Source organism: Myotis brandtii, unplaced genomic scaffold (genome assembly GCF_000412655.1).
Source record: "Myotis brandtii unplaced genomic scaffold, ASM41265v1 scaffold177, whole genome shotgun sequence".
NCBI classification, from domain to species: domain Eukaryota; kingdom Metazoa; phylum Chordata; class Mammalia; order Chiroptera; family Vespertilionidae; genus Myotis; species Myotis brandtii.
In genome coordinates this window covers 544,252-565,992 of record NW_005356555.1, presented here as the reverse complement: position 1 = coordinate 565,992, position 21,741 = coordinate 544,252, and the positions used below count along the sequence as shown (strand labels likewise).

Genomic DNA, 21,741 nt, shown 5'->3' with positions numbered 1-21,741 from the left:
TGTTACCAAACCTTAAAGATACACAACCGAAGGTTGTCTGAGGTTGCTGGCTAACTTTATTTTTCACTGAGTTACTCTCTCTTTTTGATTATTTTATTCTTTGTGTGTCAGAGCTGAACTCAGGAGCCAAAATATTTTTATACATATATAGATACATACCCATAGCCTGGTGGATTTGTATGCAGTATACTACATCCACCCATTCTAATAGCATTTATTTAATTTTGATTTGAAATGGAAGGAAGGACAATGTCCCAAATGAGTTATCTTTAACAGAAAAGCCAAAATTTTAACTTTCATTACACATATAAAATTGATTATCACCAATGGCCATTCTGAATTTTGTATAGTACTAGGTTAGAATCTTGCTTAACCCTTATTTTAAAATGCATTTACATAAACAAATACTCAAATTGTCAGATTTTTAGAAACTATATCTGATATGATTTTATTTATCAATTATATTACACATTCAAGTTAGCTTTTAAGCCCAGATTTCAAGTAGTGGAGGAAAAAAAAAGCTGTATTCCAGGGTAAAACCCTTAAAAGAAAATAAAAAAACAGAACTGTAAACACACATGCTTGCAAACAAACATTAGTCGTGAAATCCCTAGCAACAAGTCACTGAATTTTTCTCTGTCAGCGCGCGTGTCAGCTGCCAAAGAATAGACTTAACTGAAGAAGTGCCCACATGCTGGCAGGGGCCGGCCCACTCTGGCCAGCCAGATTCTGCTAGATTGTAATATTTAAGGTCGAATTTCGACCTATGGTACACAGCTGTTCGATTCCTGTTCAGTGTACATGCCCAGGTTGCAGTCTGATCCCCAGTAGGGGATGTGCAGGAAGCAGCCAATCAATGATTCTCTCTCATTGTTGATGTTTCTATCACTCTCTCCCTTCCTCTCTGAAATAAATAAAAAAAATATTTAAAAAATATATAAAGACTACAGTTTTATTCTTCACTGGATCAAATCTAGTGATTCTGTTTTAATAATCACTCCAGAATCCACTGAAATGGGTGATGGACATTTTAAGGGCTCAGACCTGAGTTTTCCTATAATAACTAGAACAGTTAAAGACAGCAAGTCAGTTAAACAACAACAACCAAGGGGCATTACTGATTGACCCTAGCGTTGGGTCTTACGTTTGCATTGTGTGTATGCAAGGTGTATACTACATTGCCATTTTTGTTTGACTTTTCACTACTGAATGGCAGTGTGGTTCAAACAGATCTATGCACATAGAAAAAGAGGAAGTTACTTCCTTTAGGGCAGTGGTTCCCAAACTTATTTGGCCTACCGCCCCCTTTCCAGAAAAAATATTACTCAGTGCCCCCTGTCTAATTGAGTATTAGCAAGATAGCATCAACTGGACTTTCGCATCATATATTTTATGATTTCACAATTAAGTAACTGTTGCCCTGGCTGGTGTTCTCAATGGTTAGAGCATTGGCCCATGAACCTCGTGTTTGATTCCAGGTCAAGGGCACATACATGGGTTGCTGGTTTGATCCCTGGCCTGGTCGCATGCAAGAGGCAATCAATCAATTTATACCTCTCACCTCTCTCTCTCTCTCTCACCCACCCCCCCCTTCCACTGTCTCTAAAAATCAATGGAAAAAATATCTTCAGTTGAGGATTAACAACAACAAAAAAATTAGATAAACATTTTTTTCAATGCCCTTCCATGTTTCAATGAACTACAAGGTAGTTTATAGTTCTTGAATGATATAAAATTTTCAATAGTGTAAAAAAACATTTTTGCTATATATTGCATCATTAAGTTTAAAGAATGTACAATGAATATGGAATGCTCTAGAGTTACTTTTTGAGAATCATTCTGTCAAATATATTATGTTTTCATATACAATATTGTAGCACTGTTTTATCTCTGACCTCCCAATTATCTATATATCTATATATATATAAAAGCCTAAGTGACCATTATGCTCTCAGCTCTACATTCTGATGAAATTACTGTCTTTTTCCCTAGTATTCCCTATATTTTCTCCAGAAAAAAAATGTATTTAATTATCCAAATAATATTATTTTCCTCAATAATGACTTTATGTTTTTATTTTCTGATTCTTTTAATTTTAAAAATTATTTTCAAATGTCTAGTAAGAAGTTATATAATATCTTAGTTCTGTGTTTTATCTCAGAATTTGTAAAAATTTGAAACCATATATACAAAAATGTTGCTAAATTTTAAGAGTAATTACTGTTGCCTTTATGATTTTTCATAAGAACAAGAAACAGCCCTAGCTGGTTTGGCTCAGTGGATAGAGCGTTGGCCTGCAGAGTGAAGGGTCCCAGGTTCAATTCCAGTCAAGGGCACATGCTGGGTTGCAGGCCAGATCCCCAGTAGGGGGCGAGCAGGAGGCAGCCAATCAATGATTCTCTCTCATCATTGATGTTTTTATCTCTCTCTCCCTCTCCCTTCCTCTCTGAAACCAATAAAAATATATTTAAAAAAAAGAGAAAAGAACAAGAAACAAGTGCTCTTATATAATTACCTAGATATTTCTAAATTATTTGTTTTGCCTGGAGGATCAGGATTTTTTTCTTTTTCTTTTCTTTTCTTTCTTTTTTTTTTTTTTTAACAAATCTTAGAAGTTTTACTAAGTTATATCTTAGAATTAACTGCTACAGGTCAATTTTTCCCCCAGGCACACAAAGGACCTCTTCAATAATAGCTCTTTTGCCCGGCTGGTGTTGCTCAGTGGTTGAGCATCAACCTATGAACCAGAAGGTCAAGGTTTGATTCCCAGTCAGGGCACATGCCCAGGTTGTGGGCTTGATCCCCCAGTGTGGGGCATGCAGGAGGCAGCCAGCCAATCAATGATTCTCTCTCATCATTGAGGTCTCTCTCTCTCTCTCTTTCTCCCTCTCCCTTCCTCTCTGAAATCAATAAAAATATATATTAAAATAATAATAATAGCTCTTTTTAAAAGCCTTTTCTGCTCTCTAGACTGTACTGGCCTCTTATTGTTACTAAAATTAAATACTCTTTAATTTCAAGCGAGTCCCACAAGATCTGAATAACTTAGCCTGAAGAATCTAAAAGGTAACCCATCCAAGTCCTCGTGTGTTACAAAAATGGAAAATAATTTTTGGTAAATCCATCCAATCCAATCCATGTAGACTTTTTATTGGAAAAGAAACCAATAATACAACAAAGCATATGTTTATTCAAGTAATGAAATATCTTTTTGTTTCTTTATAACATTGACATAATAGCCTGAAGTAATCCTTTGTATACACTACTCTGAAATTTTAGAGGTTGCTGCTTAAATTTGGTTCCAGCTTTTTTTATTCATACCCTCTCAAACTTGGCAGGGCCAACATGCAACCACTTTAATCCCAAAGTGCAACCTCTCTGAAATTTTGAAGAACAACAAACAGCCTTTACCTAGTTGGCTAATACACAGAAACTAGAGGCCAAGAGGTTTAGCCTGACACAGCTATTGTGTTGCTAACTACTGCCAGAGTCATGAATCAATCAAGTTTGGCTTTGTACACCTTTGTTCATTCATTTATCTTATTTTTTGTGGGTGCCTATAATGTGCTGGATATTGTTAAGCCTCAAGAATACAAAAATAAATAAGAAATTGTCCTTGTCTCAACGAGCTTATAATCTAGTATGATGGTCTCCAAAGTTAGCTGCATGAGAATCACATAGGAAACTTTTAAAAATAGTACTTCCTGCCCTAGCCGGTTTGGCTCAGTGGGTAGAGTGTTGGCCTGCAGACCTAAGGGTCCCAGGTTTGATTCCGGTGAAGGGCACATACCTCAATTGCAGGCTCCTCCCTGGCCCGGGCCCTGGTTGGGGCATGTGCAGGAGGCAAACAATTGATGTGTTTCTCTCACATCGATATTTCTCTCTGTCTTTCCCTCTCTCTTCCACTCTCTCTAAAAATCAATGGAAAAAAAATATCTTCGGGTGAGGATTTTTTTTAAAAATATATTTTATTGAATTTTTACAGAGAGGAAGGGAGAGAGATAGAGAGTTAGAAACATCGATGAGAGAGAAACATCGATCAGCTGTCTCCTGCACATCTCCCACTGGGAATGTGCCCGCAACCCAAGTACATGCCCTTGACCGGAATTGAACCTGGGACCCTTCAGTCCGCAGGCTGACGCTCTATCCACTGAGCCAAACCGGTTTCGGCCGGGTGAGGATTTTAAAAAGAATGCCTGTACCTAAGGTTTTGGAGTCAACTTTCAGACATTTTTGATGCAAGTTCTTGATCAGATTTATAATTAAAGCCCTCAAAAGTCACTAGAAGTTTCTTTTTAAGAAAACTTTTATTTATCTACTAATATATTTTAGCAATTTTATATTTAGTGAGTTAGGGAAAGCTATCTAAAAATAATTGTCTAGCTGGTTTGCCGTACTGGGATTTGATTGTTTTAACGTTGTTGTTGGTAGAATTTGTAGGGCAAATCAGCCTGCATTTTAGAAAGTGTATTGAGCATCTTTTATCAGGAGGCTCCCAGTTCAGTGTAGGGTCCAGAACTAGTTTCTCCAGAAAGTGCCACAGTGGCATGCAGATTATTTCATGTTAAAAACAATGAAAGCCCAGCAAACGGAAGAAGAGTTTTCTGTTTTGTTTTTACCCCCGCCCCTCCTTACCAGCCTAAGAAATTCAAATAGGACAAGCTGCTTTGGGAAGGGAGCCTTGGTGTATTGCCCTTAGCATGTATGAATTAAATGCGGCAGACAGGGAGGAACCAGCAAAGTCTGTTTGTTAGATTCCCATTGTTGTGTCCCATTGTTTTCAGTTGGCCAAATAAATATTTGCCACTTGTTTGCTCTTTCTCATCTACCTGTGAATCGCCTGGCTCCTTTTGAAATTCCAGACTCCGCCCTCCCTCTTGTTAGTCCAGAATGGCATGTAAGCCTCAACTATCCAATATGTCCTCAGGTCTCACAGTCTTATAGAACCCCCGTGTGTACATACATAATAAATTTGGTCATTTTCTTCTGTTAATCTGTCTCATGTCAATTTGATTATTAGTCCAGCCAGAAGAATTTAGGAGGGTAGAAGGAAAATTACTTTTCTGCCTCCACACTTCCATTTCCTCCTCCCCTCCATAAGCAAGTCTTATGTAATGTAAATCAGGTATGTAATTTCTGTGGCATTCTTTGTATTTGACATTGGACACAGGTTATCTGGACTTGACAAAATATTTATGTAGCTAAATGGTTAGACTGAGTAGTTCTGGTTGAAGCTAAATCTCTAGCTTTCAGTTGCCCAAGCATAAACTTATTTTAAACATTTTCTCATTAAATAAAGGCTGTCAACATCCTGTCTTTGTTTCTGGGTGCATAGAACAACTAAATCTGTTAGCGTGCTGACCTTGTTAAGGCTCTTAAGGCTCGGAAAGTGACCACCCAGAAAGTCTGAGTCACATAGGACCTGGGGAGAGTTAAGAAAAAATCCTGAATAAAGTCTTCCTTAACATTTTAACAAATGTCAGAATAATTTTTTCTTTAACACCACTTAGAGATCATTGATATACATGAGCTTTCAAGTTTTTGCTGAGATTGGCTATGCTACAAAGTATTTTTCATAAAGCAACTTCAATCACTAAGAATTATAATTTATACATATAACTCAGTAGGCACAAATGGAACTCATCAACTATTGCATAAATTTGTGGACATTTAGTCTTCAAACCTACAGTGAGTATGCCTTAATGTGTTGCATTGGTTTTAATTATTATTTGATTAAATTAACATGGTATGTTCAAAGCTGTCCAAATGTTACTTGGAGTATTATTTTAACAAAATTACTCCACATAGTTTATGTAAAATTATAAGGGAACCCCAAGAATCTTTGCATATCAAATAGAAGAAATGTTATAATGTTTTCTTTATCAAAATCACTGCTAGGAAGTTGATTTTTTTTAACAAGAACTATGGAAGAGAGATAAAATACAAAACTTACATGTTGCTTCTTTTGTGTCACTTTTCCCAAGATCTATGTTGCCTGAGACTACTAAGAAGATGGAACAAAAACATCTTTTTAAAAATGGTGATGTCTAGATGTAACTTGAGTTGAAATGAAATTAATTCCTTAAAGAGTTAAAGAAATAAACTGAAGAGAAAGTCCATCTTCCACTTGTTCCCAAACTTTCAATAAAATATATTTAAAAAAAAAAAAGAATTAAAGAAATAAACTGAAGAGAAAGTCCATCTTCTACTTGTTCCCAAACTTTCCTATCTAATAAAGAGGGAATATGCTAATTGACCCTCACATCGTCGCAAAGATGGCAGCGCCCACAGTCAATAAGGAGGGAATGTGCTAATTGACTGCCTGCCCTCAAAGATGGCAGCACCCACAGCCAATAAGGAGGGAATATGCTAAATGACTGCCACGCTCTCAAAGATGGCAGCGCCCACAGCCACAAGATGGTGGCGCCCAGTCCCCTCAGCCCCCCAGGTGGGCCTGGCCACTCCACGCATCTGCCTCCAGAGTCCCCCAGTCCCCTTAGCCCCCCAGCTGCCCAGGACCACCCGAGGCGCAGGTAACAATCAGGGCCGGCCGAGGCTTGCGCTGCTGGCAGTGGCAGCAGCATAGGTGTGATGGGGCGTCACCTTCCCCTGATTACTGGGTCGCCTCCTGACCCTGAGGGTTCCCAGACTGTGAGAGGGGGCAGGCCAGGCTGAGGGACCCCCCTCCAGTGCATGGATTTTCATGCACCGGGCCTCTAGTATAATTATAATAGAAGAATCCATGAATCATAGTAAATAGAATGGCCAATTTGTTTAGATGTTTGGTGTTAACATCTTTGCCTAATGCTGTGTCTTTTATGCAAAATATTCAAATTCTGAAAACACTCTATCACTTATGGCATCCTGATCATTTTTGCACCTTCTTTGTTCAAATACATTCAAGTATGAAATTTAAAGTATAACCCGTATTCAAAGATTTACATATGTTGCATTTCTCAGTTCTTGTCCAAAATTCCTCCAGAACTCTCACACAATGCCTTCTAAGTGTCTGATGCACACATTCACATGGCCCCTTCCGCCACACTCCGTCCTTCATCTCAATAGTCCTTCTTCAAAGGACTGTCAGTTGGTTATCAGTAAAATAACTGAGCCATAAGTGACCATAGAAAAATATGCAAAGTCATAATTTAGTTTCAAAAGTTACCAATCACAAACTTTTATGTATAAGTGGCACAAGTGTTCTTATGAAAGGCTTTCCTACTCCTGGAGCATATGTGGTTAACCAGGGGAGTCCTCCTAGCTGTGCAGAACCATTCTGACCCCTTTAAGTAACCACAGTCATTTACCAAGTATTTACAGAAAGCTGGGCTGGCTGGATAGCAATTGTACAATCTGATCTGGCACATGTACAGAAATTGCATATTACACATTATGGCACTAATTACCCAAATGAAACTCCAGGGGCACCTTGGGTAGATGCAGTACAGTGAATTAAGGAAGGAAATAATTAGTCACAATTGCAGAAACTAGCTAAACACAAAGTGAAAGAATGCATGCAGCCCATTTCCTGCAGAGTACAGGGAGCCTTAGTAACAGAATATGCAAAAACACAACAGAAATGCCAAAGGTAAACAGGAGTTCTTCAAATGAGTAAGAAAGGGACAAATCCCAATTTTACATTACAAAAATGACTTTATTTAAGTTATTTTCTGTTCCTACGTACTACATAGCCAAATAACATTAAGACATTTTACCATGAATTTGCACGACGACAAATCAAATTTCAAGCATTTTCTTGACAGTCTTAGAGGTTTTGCCAGCATTCGACACAATGTGAACACATACAGACAGGGAGAGAAAACACGAGGCCGAGGGAAAACTGAGTGAGCACGTAAGGCGTTGGATTTCAAACTTAGTAAAATAGTCATTAAAGAGACAGAATCAGGTGGGAGGGGGAATGGTAATTAGCAGAAAGCAAATTTATATCACATTAAAAACCATGCGTAATAACTGTTTTTAATATGGTCAAGAAATTAAGTTCAAATGTATATATCCCCTTTCAAGGTCTTCTAATTTAAAAAAATTTCCTTGGGGGTGGGAGGAGGTCCTTTTTCCTTCTACCCAAAATGAACCTAGGGATGTTACCTGTGTCAGTGACTGGCTTGAGAACATGAAATAAGAGTGGATCCCTAAGCATGTCACTGAAGCGTGAATCTGAAAAGCCAGCAGCAGGTCTGGTTGAGACTGTCCAGATTTTCTTACAATGTGTCTTAATAGACAAGGAAAGATGAGAAAAGCTTAGACCTTCGAGACATCCCCTTCACTAACAACTGTGTTGTTTTGCTAATTTAGGTTTAGTATGGAACTGGACCCTGAGTTATTGAGATCCTACCCAATGTAAACTGTCTGAATAACATGATCACATTCAGTATTAATAGGAGAATATGAATTGAATCTTAATTTAGTCTCTAAACACAAATTGAAATTATATTGAAATTTATCTATTCATTACTAAGTACTACTGACAGTTTGCATACAGATGGATCATGAATGCCCACTGTTTAAGTAAATATGTCATTACTATTGATCAGGTATGAAATTAGAGAGTAAAATAAACTACTTAAAAATGAACTTTTCTTACAGTAGAATGAGAAAAATAAATAACAGCAAAACACCTCTTGGGGGAAACGGCAATAAGAGATGTGAAGATTTTGTCTTCTCTTCCTTAATATCAGAGATCATATTGCAGGAACTTAAACTTTCCTCATCCCAAGTAACTCAAGGCCTTGAGAGACAGATAAGGAGTCACCTCTAAATGAACAAAATACTGACAGCAGGCATATTTCCCATACCGTTATGAAAAAGCAGGATGATGCCATGTAAACTGTTAGAACTCACTACGATTAGCTATACGGGGAATGTGTGGCAGGAAAAAGGGTGGGTGAACAATAAAAAATTGTAAATAACAGATTTTACTGTATCAAGAACCTTTATATTAAAAGTGCAGTTAAAAACAAATGAAATGAAAACCCAACACATAACTAGTTTTCTGAGGTGTGATCTTAGGCGAGTTCCATTGGGATATACTTAATACGCTCCGTTTCAACCAGCCCATCAGCCAGGCTATCTATACTTAACCATTGAAACAGACCAAAAAGATTAGCTGTTATGGGCTTCAAGCACCCAAAGGAGTTAGAGTATATATGGTGCTTTTATATTTATACAAGCAGTTTCCCATGGATCCTATAGAAGTTCTCTCTCTTTTTTCTTAGCAAGAACATTTATAAAATATGGGAAAAGATTAGGTAAACATCCCTTTTATATGAAGTGGATCTATTAAAGGACTTTAGAAAAGTGAGCAGATTAGTTACCTGAGTTTCTCTTTTAAAGGCAAAATACTTGAATGCTTTTTTACTTAAGAATGTGAACAAAAATCTATAATATTAAAATGGGCCAGCGTTAGAAAATTTCGACTCAAGATAGAGTTTGAGAATTTTGAATTTTTAAAAAAGCTAATAGAAACATCTATGAATTTTCCTTTTTAGTGAAAACAGAAAGTCATGGAACTATGCTGATTTATTGGATGTTATTTAGAACTTGGGTGAAGGGTCAGCCTGCGGACTCTTTAAGAAAGCAAATCGAGTTCTTTTAGAATTTTGAGCAAGTTGTTATTAAGTGATAAAATAATTACTAGTGACTTACTTCAGTTATGAACCCATGTGAGATTATGAGTTAACACCAGATAAAGACTTTAGCATCAATATGATTTTGAACCTGAATAGATCCCTTTTGAAGAGTGATATAGAAAATAACCATAAATTTTATACAGAAAAATAGTGCACCCAGTGTTTTAACAGTAGCTCTTGAAGTTTACCTTTCAAGGGGGTATTTTTGACATCCTCAACTATGGACAATCTTCCAGGTTTTTTGTTTGTTTAAAACAGGCCTATGTTTCTAAATATAGCACATTAATATGAGAGATTATGTGGATTATTTTGTGCAGCAGCACACTGTTCATAATCAGGATCCTAACAATATTCTGGAGTTGAATATTTTACCCTACAAGAAATATAACATGTTACTATTGTTTCAATTGCAGGTTGAAATAAATCAGTTATATTAATCACCATTCTAACCCTTGGACATAGAGCAGAAATGTGAAGCACTTTGGTCTACAGGATTAGATTATTAAGTAAATGAAAAGCATCTTTCCCCAATTCTTCACCCCATGCTGTACTGCAATATTAAACACACGACTGAGGCACATGTATCTGCTGAGTAGTTCCTGTGGTTGTGTTTCATATGACTCAAAGTAGCACTGAGCAACGTCACCAGGATCAAGGGGCAAATTTTAAAGGCAGCATTTTGAAACCCCAAAGCATCTTCCTACTTTCTCTCATTGTTAAGCCACAGAACTTTCGTAGAGGAGACTAGGGCTTGGCAAATGGTCCAGGTGATCTGGTAAACAGAACAAAATTCCATGATCAGTAGTACTGGTCCTGGATTGTGGGCACAAATAGTGTTTTCATTTTCTGTTCCAAACACTTTTACAGTTAGCGAAAAATTTTGCCCACGACCTAGAAAATGTTGGATTTTTAAGTACAAAGACATGAAAGCTCTACTGATCATCAGGCAAAATTGCTAAGTGATATCCACTTAGCAATTTCAGAAAAATGTAATAGAACCATTCTACATGATATACTTATTTTAAGCCAAAGAGGACATACAGGGTTCCTGTGTTTGAATCACTAGCGTCACAGCAAGGGCAGACTTGAGGGGAATTGATTATATATATAAATATGTGGATTATTTTGTGCAGCAGGCAGAATTTGAATAGATTCCACTGCCACACTGCCCGGAGGAACCAGTGGGCCTGACTGGCGTGTACCAGCTCTTTAACAGAATGCTTTAGTAGTGAAATATTTTTCCATCTGATGTATCTACATATCAAGACATCAAAGATGATTAAATTACTCAAAAAACCAGGCTTCTAATTCTATGATTTTTAAATTTAATTACCTGTTTTAATGAAAATAAATCTAGCTTCTCTAAGGTTGCTCACCAGTACTACTTAGCTATATTGAGATTTATGGGGGGAGCCTCTGTATTTAGCTTTTACATATTTTTAAATGTTGGTAAAAATGGTAATTGATTAAATTATAAATGACGAATTCAAGCATGCCAACTATGGGAAATTATTATCTTCACTCACTTAAAAAAATCCTTGCCTAAGGATAACTTTAACTGTCAGGTATATGAAATAACGTAATTTAGGATTCTCTTGGAGGTGGGGGGCGGGCGAATTTAAAGAAAATAGTTTGTGTCAATGCACTTATGTGAATTTAAACTCCAGAAAAGAGTGTTTTATAGAATGAAGGGCTTGGTCAATGGAGAAGGCAGCTGGTATTAAAATAACTAGCACAGATTCCTTGGTATACACACAATGACAGAAAGAGCAAGGAACTGTACAGGTGTAAACAAGCTAACAATGACCTTGGCAAAATATCTTCATCTATTTAAAAAAACACCTGGAAGCATGCAACTTAAAATGCTTTCCCTTTCACAAGAATTAACTGAAAAACAACGACAACAAAAACAACAAAAACAAAACAAAAAACAGATGGAACCATCAGTTTCTGTTAGTAAAAAACAATAATAGGTACATTAGGTTCCAAGACAAATAAAACTTTAAAATATTAATATTGAAAAAATACAATTAAATTTTTATTTAAAAATACATACTCCTGACTTGATCTTTGTGTACATTTTGTTTTGTGTGAAAAGAAAAACTGGAAAGGCATTAACACTACCTAATTATTTATACTGTATTTGGTAGAAGCATGTTTCAGTCAAACTTTAAACAAAAATAAGTTATTCTGTTTTCATTTGCTCCCGGACATCAGAAGGCAGAGTGTCAAACAGGGCATCTTCCACAACTAAACCAGCTCTCTTCAGAGCTCGACAGTCACCTAGTTCGGGAGGAAGGGTTTCAAAGTGATTGCCTTTAAGATCTAAGTAGGAAAGGAACAGTAAATTTCCAATTTTTGGTGAAAGTACTGATAGGCTGTTTTTCCCAATCTTCAGAGTTTTAAGTTTCTTGCAGAAGTAGAGTTCGTCTGGAAGGTTCTCCACTTTGTTACAAGTGATGGAAAAATACTGTAAACTTTGTAGAACTCCGACTTCAGGGGGGATAAAACGAATGTCATTGTAGGACAAGTCCAAGTATCGGATTTTGTTGCATAGGAAGAGGTGGGAAGGAAGCACCTCTATTTTGTTGTGACTGAAGGACAGACGCTCCAGGCTGGTGAGTTTCTTTATATGCTCTGGGATATAGGCGATGCTGTTATGCCACAGTTTTAACACTGTCAACTTCCTCAGGTGCTGGAAGCTAACGATCTCTTCTATAGATTTCAGATTATTCTCCTTGAGGTCCAATTCCTGGAGGCTGAGCAGGCTGAACACGGCGTGAGGAATGCGCTCCAGGTCACAGTGCACCAGCTCCAGCTCGGTCAGGTTGGTCATCTTCTTTAAATTGTTGAGCATCACCAGCTTGGTGCCATCGTTATGTATGCACATCTTCTGGAGATGGCTGGACACATCCACCACTGCCTGAGGGATCTTGGAAAGGTTGCTTTTGATAGAGAGGATTTTAAGGCTTTTGAGGTCCCTCAGAGACTCCAGGGCGACGTTTTTGGAAATATCGTGACTTAGAGAGCCAACCAGGTAGAGCTCTTCCAGATTCCGGAGTCCATACATCCAAGGGGGCAGCTCTCTCATGTCATCAAACTTGACGCTCAGGACCTTGAGGTTTTCCTTCAGGAAGGAGAGCGCTGCGCTGTGGATTTTGACCGAGCACTGGTGGAGAGAGAGCTCTTGGAGATTGTCTAGCTGCGCAACGGTGGCTGGTATCATCACGTTCTTAATGATCTCAAGCTTTAGCGACTGCAACTCTGTAATTTCAAAGACAGTGTCTGGAAGGCCAGAGAGCATGATGAGAGGCAATTCCAGGCGGTTGTGGGCATTCGTCTGTAGCTTCTGCCTCAGCTTGTCGGGAGTCCACTCGTTATTTAAGTTCAGCTGCTTTAATTTGTTTTCACTCACTTCAGACAGGAACACTGCAAATCGCTTGGAATACAGAGGGTCATACTGATCTATCATATGAAGCATAAAAGCAAAGTCATTTTTCACGTCTGGAATATCATCGATTCCAGTCTCCTGTCGGACATACTCAAAAGAGTATTCCTTTAGAGAGCGGTAGAACAGCCAGTATAAGGTGTAAAGGCACGTCAGCCCGTAGATGCTTACGAAGCACAGGTAGCAAAAGGAGAGTTTTGAGAACAAGTGTGCCATGGTGTGATTGCAAGAAAAGTTCTTATACCCAGTCATGTCCTGGATGTCAACATTACAGTCCACTGTAAACTGGACCTTGGAAACCAGGGCGCTGTTGTATGCAATGATGATTAGGAATTTTATAACCTTAAGTACAGTCTGGCGAACATACATAGCATATAGTATATCACCTTCTTCTACATGCAGCCTGAACTTCTTCACCTTCTCAAATAAGGCCTTCGCTTGCTCCCCTTCCTTCTTATCCAGAGCCCCTGCAGTGGATTTGTCAACCACAAACTTCTCAGGAATTGACTTTAATGACTGCGAGTTGACCAGGGTGCCTTCTGGACCAGACTGGATGGTGTTGGACCTGCTCATGTTGTTCTTCCTGTTGTCCTTCTCTTCTGAGTCCTCCCCAGACACTTCCGATAAAGCCCGTGTGGTCCAGGGAGAGTCAAAACACTTCCCCAGGATGGAGATGAAATGTTCTATTTTGGAGCTGGAACCAGGGAACTTGAACCAAAAGTTGCTGCACAGCATGAAGATCAGGGTGTGGATGAGGACAAGGTAAGGGAAGTACTTGGCATACCAGTGGAGGGCTCGCTCATAGCACATCTGGTTTATAAAGCTGTACTGCTGAAGGTCCAGATCTGTCTTCAGGCCTTTCATTTCCACAGTGACCGGGTTAGTCGAAGATGGGTTAGGTGGAGGCAGTGGGGTGGTTCCGGCAACTGCTTGAGAGACATTCAGAACGGAAGAGTGGTTCTCAGACGGCTGAACTCTTTTCGGAAGGCAAATGATCTTGTCTTGCATGACCTGAAACACAGAAATAATATTTTCAAATTATATTATTCAAAGAGCTTTCATAATGTCATTAGTGCAAAGAAAGCAGCAATAACATCCAATAAATGTCCATTTCCTTTGTCTGGAGAATACAATGTTCAATTCCTGCACAATGTTTTATTCTTAACCCGCATGTTGGAAAAATGAAAATTTATGACTTTGTTAATCACGTCTAAGTTATGACATAAAACACCGCAGTTTTGTTGACACAGAATGATTCATAACAAAATAAATCTTTAAATAACTGTCATGTATTTTTAAAATGTTGCATTTTCTCTCTCTCGCTGGGGCCTGGGAGAACCAGTCATTGGTCTGGGAAGTACATCCCTTTATCAGGCTCAATCTTGAGCTGGATGGCTCCCAAGATTTAGATTCACTTGTGTATGAGAAGTGAAAGGATTGAAAGGAGAAAATATGGAAGAAATGCCTGTCTTTACAATTTCCTCTTCTCCTTCTAACCATACCCTGGACGACATGCACAGATGAAAGTGAATGGTTTTAATAGGATGGGAATTTCCCAAGCTTTTATAAAAACCATATCTTCAGAGAGAGGGGAAAGAATACACAGGTGTTCAAGAGTGAAACAAGTATGTTTAATCTTGCTTGCTTTTCAAAGTATTACATTGAGAACTTCTCTCCCTCAATAAATACTGCAATTTGTTGAAAAAAATTTTAAGCCAGCATAAGAATGTCTAGCAGTCTCATAAGATTGCAATTTGGGTAAGAGAGAATGTATCCTTTGAGAAGATTAGGTAGTATGAGGCAGAATACAGCTTGAATCGATCTGGAGGAGTCACCCCCAGAGAGAAACACATGGAACTGGGACTCAGTGAACAATAAGCAAACAGTTCAGAGGAGTAATAACCAAGGAATTGACAGCAATAATATGTGGAATTAATAATGCAGGGAAAGTCTACTTGTACCTTAAAATATCAAATGACTAGAAATCCATAGTGTTCAGTAATTCTGCAACAGCAAATGTTTAGTAATTTGGCAACAGCTAAGTCCTTTATATTGACTAGAGAAATAGAAACTGAATCCACTGCAAAGCGGACTGTTAAGGCTACAAACTGGTGACATGGGAGATACAGCCCACCAGACAGAATTACAAGGTCTGACAATGAGGTGGAGCATCCAACAGAGTAGAGTGCCTGGTACATAGAAGACCACCAGCATACATTTGCTGAGAAAGTGAATGAACCCAGAACTGACACTAGTCCTTCCAATTCAGAGTTGCCATAGGTCTGTATGTGGACCACATCTCTTCTAGAAATGAAGATAAGGATGGTTATTATAGTAATGCAGCAGCAAGCTTATGTTGTATTTAACATGCAACTGACTACTTTAAAAATGTAATGGGTATTAATTCTTTTAATTGTCACCTTAACCTGATGAGGCAGGCACTCCTATTATTCCCATTTCACAGATGAGGAGACCAAAACACAGAGAGGTTACATCATTTGCTCATGTCATCTAGCCCAGCCCACCAGGACCCAGAGTCAACATTCTTATTTTATTTTACTGAATTTCTAGGATTAAACCAAAAGGATCCCAACTTGATAGTAATTTAAAAATTACCATATGAGTTATTCCTGTTTTGGGGGAAAAGCTTAAATTTTCCCATATCCTAAGCAGATAACAATGTAAAAAGAGAGGTTAGAGGAAGGGGGGAAGGGCAAGTTTCACCACAGAATTTATAAAAGCTCTGTCCTAAAATGTAAACTAGGGGGCCAATACTTATATAAATCAAAAGAAGAATAACAAACGTAATTGCATTCAGAGGATTCAGGGCTACAGAGGTGTGAGAACTGAACAGTGGTCTTCATAGAATATTATCACTTACCCATGCTAGAGAAAAAATGTTGAGCATGCCCATTCAGTATATCTATGTTTATTCATAAGTATATCCATAAAGTACTGTCAATCTCTATGTCAAATATTAGAAAAGCTTAGTTCTTTTCCCTTTAAGGTAAATATAAGTAAAACTTTTAATTTTTATCTAATATCTAAGTGGAGCGTCCTTCATTTATCTTGGGGTCAAGCATTATACCATGGAATCCCAGGAACAGAAAACAGTAGGAGAAAGCCTAAACAAATGCCAGACTACCTTGGAGGAATATAAAAGAGAACGAGTAAGAAAGTCAGTGTTTGTGTTATGTTCTGAATGTTTTCCTATTCGTGGTCTCAGCAGGACTTCAACAGTCTGTGGAGGAGGCAGAAGGTGGGGGCCTGAGACCAGCAGGGAAGAGGGATTACTTCCCTGAGCACCTTCTCCAAGGGTGACACCTTTGCGCTAACATGCTAATATGACATTGCCAGTGGTGTGATGAAAACCGGTGTGAAAGCAGTTAGAAGGTAAAGGTGCTAACTCCCTGCCAAGCAACCAGGCAGCCCCATTACTGTCCCCCTGCCCAGCCCTTTCCCAGGCTTGCCCCTAATGATGGAAGGTGATAGACCTCTGCACCGTGGTTGGGTAGGTTTCAGGTTATGCACTGCATCAGGGTGCCCAGCTAAGGGGCACCTTGCTTGGCTATGGCCACACAGTAGGGGGTCCTTTTATTTATTCTGAACAAAGGCCCCTGATCAGTGCCTCTGCCATGCTAGGGAGGCAGGTCATATTCTCCCCATTCTACAGAAGAAATCGACCAAGGTAACATACTTGCCCAAGTTCACATAGCTAGAAAATGATGAAGCAGGAATTTGAACCCATCTTTTCCACAACCTACTGTCCTTCCACCACTCCACACAGTCTCCCCAACTCACCAAGCTTCTGCTAGGATGCCTTTATGGAGAACGGCCCAGGGTAGGAGGGTAATTAATACATAGACTGTCTCCAGAAACTCCTTTCAGCCTTCGGCATCTATTTCTCTTTCAATCTTCACAAAGATATAAATTTTAAAATGTGCCTACTTAAATCCCAGAAGGGTAAAGACAGTGGCCTATTTTCCAGAAGCTGTTAAACTCTGAGAACTGAGTGCAGAGTAGAAAAAAATACTAGACTTGGGTACGAAGAACAATAACTGCTTGTGCTGCTAAGAGAACATATGCTAAGAAGACTTCAGCAGAGACACAGCTCAGAGTAGACTTCGCAAGGAAGGCGATGGCAAGCTGTCTAAACCAAAACTATGAAAAGGAACAAGGCAGTTTATGGAGCTCACCAGTAAAGAGTGTGGAGATTTAAACAGTAAAATAATTTTAAAAAGAGAGGAAGTTTTCCAGTTATCCTCCATGTTTAATGGAAACTGTATTTCTGAACACTACAACTTGGAGAAGAACTGGGAGAAGGATCAATATTTTCAAAAGTATAGTAAAGAGAAGGAAGATAAAAGAATAAGTCAGACAGGATTCTTAAAAAAAAAGAAAAAAAGGACCAGCTGGTGTGGCTCAGTAGTTGAGCGTCAACCCATGAACTAGGAGTTGTGCAAACTTTATTTCATACAGAATTATCTTGCATAGACAATTCAATATTAGGGCCTTTTAATAGTAATTTTCACAATTTTAAATCATGAATGTTCATAATCTTTGACTGTATGATATACCTTTGATGACTGTTATTTGATTCTCAGTCCTTTGTTAGAATCATAACACCATTACAATGGAAAAAAGTAAGATCTTAATTTAGGCAGTTTCCAGAAAAGCACTGCAATGAAAGCAGAACCCTGCAGGATAACAAGTTGAAAAAGTACCATATTTGCATGAATGAGAAACCAGAGGGCTGAAGTTAAAACAAAACAAGACAAAACAAAACCAAACCACTTAGCTTCAGTACAACAGCTTGAAATAACAAAGATCGAGCAACATAAGGACCAAGCTTAGTTATGAGCTGTCAGAGATATAAATGACACGAATGGGGTGGTGTAGGACCATGTAGAACATAAATACTGAGTAGTCCTGAGTGCGCCCTCAGGAAAAGTTAACCATTTTGGAGGATTTACTATAGGTCAGCTATTATGTTAGGGATACCAAGAAAGATTAGCCCTCAAGGTCAAGCACAGGAGAGAGACAACCACATCTGCAATTACTGTGATAAGTGCTCAAATTCAGGCTAGTCTATCACAATGATCTTTATAATCAACTTCTCTAGATACAGAAAAAACAACAACACCTTATTGATGTTATTTTTGAGATAAGACTACATTTATAAATTAATTTATGAATAACATCTTTATGGTGTTGATTATTCCTCTCCATGGTGTGGGTTTCCATTTGTTCACATCTAATTTTGTGTTTTTCGGGAGTGTTTTATTACTTTCCTCACATAGATTTTGGATATTTATTAAGTTATGCTTAAATATTTTTTTGCTATCATAAATCTATTTTTCTTAAAAAACACTTACTTTTAACAAAAGGTAGAGTCCTCCCTTCACCTTTTCACACCCCCAAGCTGATTCTTAGTAAACCCTGATGGTGTTGCATGATGCTCTTCCAGATCTACACCTGTGCATTCACATCTGTATGATATATGCAGTCACTGAAGCAAGCAAGCCTCCCTGCTCGCTTCCAGCTGCCTGGCTGCCGGCCGCCATCTTGGCTGACAGCCACCATCTTGGCTGACAGTTAATTTGCATAAGGATATGCTGATTAGCCAATGGGAAGGGTAGCGTCGTACGCCAATTACCATGTTTCTCTTTTATTAGTGTAGATGCTTAAATATTTTTTTGCTATCATAAATCTATTTTTCTTAAAAAACACTTACTTTTAACAAAAGGTAGAGTCCTCCCTTCACCTTTCCACACCCCCAAGCTGATTCTTAGTAAACCCTGATGAGTGTGTTGCATGCTCTTCCAGATCTACACCTGTGCATTCACATCTGTATGATATATAAACACATGGGACCTCACTATGTGTATTGTTCCTGCACCTGGAGTTTTCCATTCTCACAGCATGTCTTGGAGACCTTAACACATTGGCACACAGGGATTTAATTCATTCTAAGGAACACAGAATCATAGAGTGGAGGCACTATGTAATTTATTAATCACATTCCCATGATGATGTGCATGTAGGCAATTTTTCTACTGAAAGAAGTACCAGTCTCAAAAAATTACATGCTGTCTGATTTTACATGACATTCTATAAAGTAGAACCGAAACCAGATCAGCGGTTGCCAGAGGTTCACTGCAAAGGCTCAGCACCAGGGAATTCCTTGTGGTGTTGAGATTCTTTTGTAGCATTTTTGTGGTGGTGGTTACAAGAATTTGTACATGTTTTAAAATTCAAATATATATCTTGATTTGATAAAGAGTGCATTCTTATTTATTTTTTGTTAATCCTTACCTGAGGATATTTTTCCCTATTGATTTTTAGAGAGAGTGGAAGGAGGGAGGGGGAAACAGAGAGAGAAAGAGAGAGAGAGAGAGAGAGAGAGAGAGAGATTGGTTACCTCCAGCATGTGCCCCGACTGGATCTGGGGATTGAACCTACAATCCAGATACATGCCCTTGACTGGAAATTGAACCCACAACCCTTCAGTGCAAGGGCCGATGTTCTAACCACTGAGCACACTGGCCTGGATGATAAAGAGCACAGCATTCTTCTTCTTTTTTAAATATATTTTTATTGATTTCATAGAGGAAGGGAGAGGGAGAGAGACAGAAACATCAATGATGAGAATCACTGATCGAATGCTTCCGGCATGCCTCCCACTGGGGATTGAGCCTGCAATCTTAGCATGTGCCCTGAGTAGGAATCAAACTATGACCTCTTAGTTCATAGGTCAATGCTCAATCTCTGAGCCATGCCAGCCCGGTAAGAGAGCATTCTTGATGAGGGAGAGCTAAATGCTATCTAATACTAACAGTGATCCACCAGCTACTTTTTTGTTTTTTCATATTGTTCTTTAATTTTTTTAGCAATTTTATTTTTAAAAATTCAAGTTAATCACCTCTTCCGCTTCACAAGTGAATTTAATCAATTACATTATTTTGCTCACTCATACTTATTTACTAATATTCAGATTTATTTCTGTATTTTTTATTTTTCTAAATATCCTTCCTTCCTTATTCCAGCCTTCAATTGCATTGATAACACTTTCCATATAAAATTTCCCACCTCAGCTGGTTAGGAAAGTATACACTGTTATTTCTATAATGCAGATTGTACTTCTATAAGTACATGCACACTTACAGGTTTTCTCTACACCCTTCCAAGTGTGTTTTAATTACCCACTGAACTACCCAGAATTCCTTTTAGCTTTCTTTTGAAGCACACTTTTTTGTATGATCATAATTGATTGTAATTATTTATATATTTATTAAATCATGTGCTCACCAGTTTTCTTAGATCCTCATATTATCTCCCTGGGTTCATTTTCCTGTCGGTTGAAATATATCCCTTGATAATTCTTTTAATAAGGATTTGTGGGTAGAAAACTCATTTATCTGTATGTTTGAACATGTCTATATTGTTTTCAATCTTAAGTAATAGTTTAGTAAGTTATAAAATTCTCTGTTGATAGTAATTTGCCTTCAGCACTTTAAAACAGTTTTATTCCATTTTCTTCTGGCCTATATTTTTGCCAATAAGAAGCCTGCTTGAGTTTCTTCTTTTGTGGGCAATCTATTTTTCTTGATGGTAGCTTTAAATATCTTACTGTTAATCCCACATCTTTTACAGTTTATTTTATATGCATGTGAATTAACACTGCTCGATATCTGTAGTTAAGGACTTTGTACAATTTGGGAAAATTTTAGCAACATCTCTTTAAATATTGCTTTACAACTTGCTTCATCATTTCTTCCTTTTTCTGCAATTCCTATTAGACGCAGGTTAGAGCCTGTGATTGTCTTCCATGGGTGTGTGTGGTTTTAAATCCTTGTCTCTGTGTGCGAAGCTCTGAGTAAGCTCAGAACTCTTATCCAATTCATCACTTCTTTCAGCAACTAAGTGCAATTTAGTTATTCCACCTGCTGATATTTTTAAATTCGGTGACTTTTTTTATTTCCAAGATTTTTAACTTTTTTTATATCCATTTGCTCTTATGTCTTATCTACCTCCTTTTTTATGTTATGTCTTCATCCCTTTGGTCATTGTAAATATACCTATTTTAACTTCATTGTTTGTTTCAAAGCTTAGTTTCATTGTAAGGGAATCAATGTTTCAACTGCTAATTTTGTTGAGAGCCTTTCCTAGCATCGTTTTCTTCACGTGTTCTGGGCGTTAGGCTTGTTCTGAGAAGAAAACTGTTTTCCACCACCTCTCACACGCTCTTTTGTGGTTTCCTGCACCCAACCCCCAGGCCCCGAATCCACCCGTAGGCCTTCTCATGGTATTTTGATGTTCCACTGCAATGTCAGGATCTCACGAATCCATTCCCGAAGCCCGTGGCAGGCTGACTCAGTTCCTGGTTGGGAGGCACCCCGATGCACAGCTTCCTCTAAGGCACCAGACCCAGCATCCAGTCAATCGCCATTCTTCTCAGCTTCCTTTTGGGAATGGGGGCCGCTGGCTTCCAACAGTGACCAGGCTCCAGGCTCTTATCAAGCCCGTGCATTTTTAGTTCCCTTTACTGGCAGGAGCTAAGGCCCTGGCTGCTACTACCTCCTTTTGGACGAGAGCCCAGCAGTTGTTTAGCCCCACTCAGGCTTTCATTTGTACTCGACAGTAATG

At 38.4% G+C, this 21,741-nt stretch overlaps 1 protein-coding gene across 3 annotated transcripts in view; it reads right to left on the bottom strand.

The window, feature by feature from the left end:
• Window positions 1-7,633: 7,633 nt before the first annotated feature.
• LRRC8C (leucine rich repeat containing 8 family, member C) overlaps window positions 7,634-21,741 on the bottom strand; it is a 53,035-nt gene continuing 38,927 nt past the window's right edge. For all 3 annotated transcript variants that reach the window (XM_005863357.2, XM_014537346.1, XM_005863358.2), the window contains one exon: window positions 7,634-14,106. In XM_005863357.2, the coding sequence (XP_005863419.1) occupies window positions 11,833-14,106 (2,274 nt within the window). In that variant the 3' untranslated portion in view covers window positions 7,634-11,832. The remainder of the gene's footprint in view (window positions 14,107-21,741) is intronic.